At 31.0% G+C, this 4978-nt stretch overlaps 2 protein-coding genes across 2 annotated transcripts in view; both read left to right on the top strand.

Annotated features, from left to right (window-relative positions):
• Positions 1–460: 460 nt before the first annotated feature.
• On the top strand, positions 461–1217 carry LOC108765835 (fatty acid synthase-like). The gene is made up of 3 exons (XM_018514682.1): positions 461–739; positions 824–909; positions 1178–1217. The coding sequence occupies exons 1-3, from the start codon at positions 524–526 to the stop codon at positions 1215–1217; spliced, it is 342 nt and encodes a 113-aa protein (XP_018370184.1). The 5' UTR covers positions 461–523.
• Positions 1218–4298: 3081 nt separating this feature from the next.
• The window catches only part of LOC108765845 (fatty acid synthase), a 21012-nt gene continuing 20332 nt past the window's right edge, over positions 4299–4978 (top strand). The window contains exon 1 of the mRNA XM_018514693.1: positions 4299–4436. The gene's annotated coding sequence lies outside the window, so the exon portion shown is untranslated. The remainder of the gene's footprint in view (positions 4437–4978) is intronic.

Genomic DNA, 4978 nt, shown 5'->3' on the forward strand with positions numbered 1-4978 from the left:
TGAATGTATGGCTACCGGTTTCGACAGACCGCCGTCTGATTCTGTGTCGCTATCGTCAACGCAGAGTTCTTGGCTGAGTAGTCAGGAGTCTCAAAAATATACATAAAAAGAGCAAGTAATGACGTAGGAATGCACCGCACTCGTTGAAAATAAAAAATTGTAGTATTAGCCCGTTTTGAAAAATGACGCCTCGTAAAAGTCAAACGGATCATTACAGAAAGTCGTGCCCGTGGAAACTTTTATAAGAACGACAAGATCTACAACATATCAAATTTTTAGACAATCCGACAGAAATTCAGTTTTATTTTTTATCATTGTCTCCTTTTAAAAAAGACGATTTATCATCAAACTGCCATGCATATAATATATGATTACTCGATACGAAAACATATTTTACAAATTAATTCAAAATCACTCTTTAAAACTATTATTATAATCATTAAAGGTAATAATAGCATTCGAAACTGGCCTTGTTCCACCAAATATCAATTATGCATCGCCAAGAAAAGATATAGATGCTTTGATGAATGGAACTATTCGTGTCATCCAAGAACCAATGCCACTTCAAAATGGTTACATAGGAATTAATAATTTCGGTTTTGGGGGATCCAACGCTCATATGTTATTAAAGTGGAATCCTAAACAGAAAATTAATAATGGAGCACCGAATGATGATTTACCTAGACTTGTAATATTATCTGGACGCACTGAAGAATCAGTAAAGTTGTTTTTAAACGATGTTAGTAGACATTTAAAAAGTTTGTTTTAAATATTAAAGACACTGTATGTCGTAATTTTTATTTCAAGAAATTTATCGTTATAGATTGCTAAGCGTCCGATAGATGTGGAGTATATCCGTTTATTACATGACATCTATGCAGAAAATATAAATGGTCATCCATGGAGAGGGTACATTATACTAAATACTTTCCAAGAAGATTCAATAAAAAAAATACAAAATTGTGAAAGCGTGAAAAGACCTGTTTGGTTTATATTTTCAGTCTTAGGATCTCAATGGCCAGGAATGGGTATATATTCAATATTTTATATTTTAATAATAATATAGGGTGGAGTTAGCTAAGTCGTACCGACGGTTAAATCGTACCATTTAAATCTCCATTGTATTCTCCGAATAAATCTCTATTGTATTTTTTGAACGAAACATTTTTTGTTAAAGATATAACACTGATATGATGTTGGTAATACATATGGGTTAAGAACTATCATTTTTGTTTTGTTTTTGAGTCGTCTGTTTATGAGTGACATTCAAAATTGATTTTGTTCGGTGTTTGATCTAAGTTTTGATACAATTTACCTAAGATGTTAACAGTACAAAGTGGGTAATTGAATTATAGTGTTCTTCATGATTATAATTGATATTTAAACTCTTTTCGAGTATAGCATCAAATTAGCAAAATATTTCTAAGTCATGTTGCTATTGGCAAATTTGTAAAAATAGAGAGAGTTGGGTAAATCGTACTTGTCGCTGGTCTTTATATTGTACCGGTACAATTTTCGCAAGTGACGCGAGCAATATGTGGATGTTACTATTATGATAAAAAAGGACATACAGTGGACTGGATTCAGTGTATTGAGTGCTCTAAGTGGTTGCACGAAACCTGTAGTGACAATTCTGACATTTACCAAAACTGTTTAAATAAGCACTCAAGAAAGTGATTACTTATCAACTACTGAGTCTTTCTATTGAATCTTTTCTATTGTGATGAAAAAATCCGAATTGATTTTATTTCCAAAATTTATTTTTTCAAAATATTTGAGATTTTAATATTCTGAAATATAGTGCAATGATAGCTTAAATCAATTTAAGTATTGCTTTTTACTTTGTTTTTTTAAATGAGTTTAAAAAACACAGAGGCTAATTTCTGTTTTTTATATAATAGAAAAGGTTTTATTATACCTACTTAAATATATATATTCAGTTTGAAATTAAAAAAAAATTTATTAATAAATGAATTTTAAAATCAATTTTGTTTATTTTCCCAGTAAACTGACGTTATTTGCCGTCATTTTGACGTTAAAGATGTTATTTTAATGTTAAAATGACAATAAGCAATGTCAACTTGTTTGCTATATTAGCAGTACGGTTTAGGAACAGGTGGTACAATTTAACGACCCGGTCTTCAAATCGTACCGAAAGCTACTTTTTTTAAATCTAATTTAAACAATAATTTAATATTTATTTTCTTAAAAGTATCGTTTTGTTTTATTGCCAATGAACCAAAGTTTAATGTAAATACAGAAACATTCTGCTCTCTTTAGTACTTTTGTTACAATTTTGTTTAAACGTTAGAAGATACGATATAGGTGATTTCCCCCTATACACTAGACTGATAAGGAAAAAAAAATTATTTTTTAATCGGCCTCTCAGCTCAAAAGCTTTTATTTTATGACAAAAGAACAACCCTAAATTTTTATCAAAAAATATTAAGTTTTAGATGTCGCCAATAAATTATTTTTAAATCGAAGTTTCGATTTTCCTTAATATATGTTTGATTTGATACAAAACTGACTTAATTCGGATTTTAAATGTGGTACTGTATGTTTTTTTGCTCGCTAAACACGATGCAATAATTCATTTAGATATACGCCTTAACAAATACAGCCCGATTAATGTAAAAAAAATGACTAAATTTCGGGTTCAAAGTCGATTTTGGCAAGGTTTCAAGCGTTCAAATAAATCATTACTCTCCTTAAATTGTGTTCTATATATATAATTGTATTGTATATATATATATATGTAGTATATTTTTTTATTATCTATTCATTTCATTTTCTAATAAAGAGTTTTTTATTGCCAAATTGAGGCATTTAATTTGAGGATGTTAAAACCACAAAGCGAATAATTTGAGGATGTCAAAACCACAAAGCGATATACTTTAGAATTTATAAAAAAATTTTTCTATCCTCAAAAACGTTTTATAATACAGTTAAATGCAACTTTTAACCCTTTGAGGGGCAGCGTATCATATATGATACACCAAACTTTTTTCAGTTTTTTATCCATACCGCGACCGTTTTCAGCTCAATCGCTCTCGAATAAACTTCTACACTATCATTATTACTTAGGCTTCGTAATGCTTTGATTGAAAATTTGAAAATTTATTTATTTAATTATTTATAAACAATCAAAGACGGAAAATTTTTAATTTTTTCGAATAAATTCGGCCATGGACAGAGTTTTTAAGGTAATCTTATGAAAATTTGTATAAAAGGGTTTTCGGGGTCGCTGATTACGGATCCAGTATCAAATTTTTGAAATTCCTAAAAGTGGACCCTATATGGCGGCTTCATGAGATTTTTCGGGTCGACAATCATACACCTGAGTTCCGAGTTCAGACATTCATAATTTTCTAAACGTAATTGCCTACTATCGTATCAAAATTATGTTTTACACGTGATTCGTGTTTGAAAAACTGATAGAGGATAATCTATTGGACATACATCTATAAGCTGCTATTCTGGATTCACCATCGTGAGGTCCGAAATCTTGATTTCAGAATCATAATCAGTGACTCTGGTAACCTTTGTCTATTATTATATTATATTAAATATTATTATATACCTCTTCCCAAGTGGATTCCTCAACAAACCGCGATTCTAACCTAAAATAGTCGCCATATTGGATCCGCCATTTTGAATTTTCAAATTCTGATATCGGATTCGTGATCAGCGACGCCAAAAACTTATAGAAACACATTGATACCCATTGCAAGTCTAGCACAAAAATGTGCCCCTCAAAGGGTTAAAGGCCCTATAAGAGATTGCGGGAAAATTCCAACTGGACCTTACTCTAGGTAAACAGACCTATAATTTGAGTGGAGTAACGACTCACATTCAAATGCTTGAAACCATGCTAAAATCGAAATCGCTTGAATTCGAAATTTGGTCATTTTTTCACAATATTCGTGCTGTATTTCTTAAAGTGTATATCATAGGGTTAAATGAATTATTGCATCGTGTTAAGCGACTAAAAAAACATACAGTACCGCATTTAAAATCTGGATTAAGCTATTTTTACATCAAATCAAACATGTATTAAGGAAAATCGAAACTTTGATTTAAAAATGGTTCACTGGCGACCTCTAAATCTTAATATTTTTTGATAAAAATTTAGGGATGATCCTTTAGTATAAAATAGAAGCTTTTGAGCTGAGAAACCGATTTAAAAAAAAATTCTTTTTTCTTGTCAGTTTAATGTACACGTATCTACTAACTTAAATAACAAAATTATATAACTTATATAAATCTTATTAGGTCAAAACTTATTAAAGCTTCACGTCTTCGAAAAAGCGATAAGAAAATGTGATACTGTTTTGAAACCGTATGGTGTAAGTGTCATAGACATTTTGACAAAAAAGGGGGAAAAAAAATGCAAAAATGCATTAAACGCTTTTCTTGGAATCGTCGCTATTCAGGTAAAGAATCTATTAGTTTTCATAATTACATATAAGTATCAATAATATTCTTATGTATAAGTCAGGGATGGCACGCTAAACAAAACTCGCGGCTTAACGTGTAAAAAACAGATTAGTTTTGTTTCAGGGAACAAAATTCATGCAGAGCTATATTCATATTTTGAATATAGGAACAAAACCAAAAGCAAATGCACATTTTGGTTCACGATCGATGCAAAACGAAAGTAAATGATTAAAGTTTTGTGTCGAGAATCGAAAATATAAATATAGTATATTTATATTTTCGATTCTCGGCACAAAACTAGAGACGAAAACAAAATTTTTTTCGAGTTTTCGGTATATTTTGTTTTCGTCTCTAGTTTGTCACAAGGCACGCATCATGTAACTCGTCTATCTGTACGTAGTGCGAGAAGTTGCGCGTAATTGATCTTCACGTATTATGTAAGCATTATAAGTTGTGGATTTTTCTCGATTTTTCTCGTCGTCGGTCGTCGATCGGCGTCGATCGGCGTCGATCGGCGTCGTCGTCATCGGTCGGCGTC

The sequence above is a fragment of the Trachymyrmex cornetzi genome, unplaced genomic scaffold (genome assembly GCF_001594075.2).
Source record: "Trachymyrmex cornetzi isolate Tcor2-1 unplaced genomic scaffold, Tcor1.1 scaffold557, whole genome shotgun sequence".
Lineage (NCBI taxonomy): Eukaryota > Metazoa > Arthropoda > Insecta > Hymenoptera > Formicidae > Trachymyrmex > Trachymyrmex cornetzi.

Coding starts and splice junctions, on each gene's coding strand:
- LOC108765835 (XM_018514682.1), top strand. CDS start 524: ATGAATGGAACTATTCGTGTCATCCAAGAACCAATGCCACTTCAAAAT. Junction 740..823: donor TAAAGTTGTTTTTAAACGAT/GTTAGTAGACAT, acceptor TTATCGTTATAG/ATTGCTAAGCGTCCGATAGA. Junction 910..1,177: donor AATGGTCATCCATGGAGAGG/GTACATTATACT, acceptor TTTTTGTTAAAG/ATATAACACTGATATGATGT.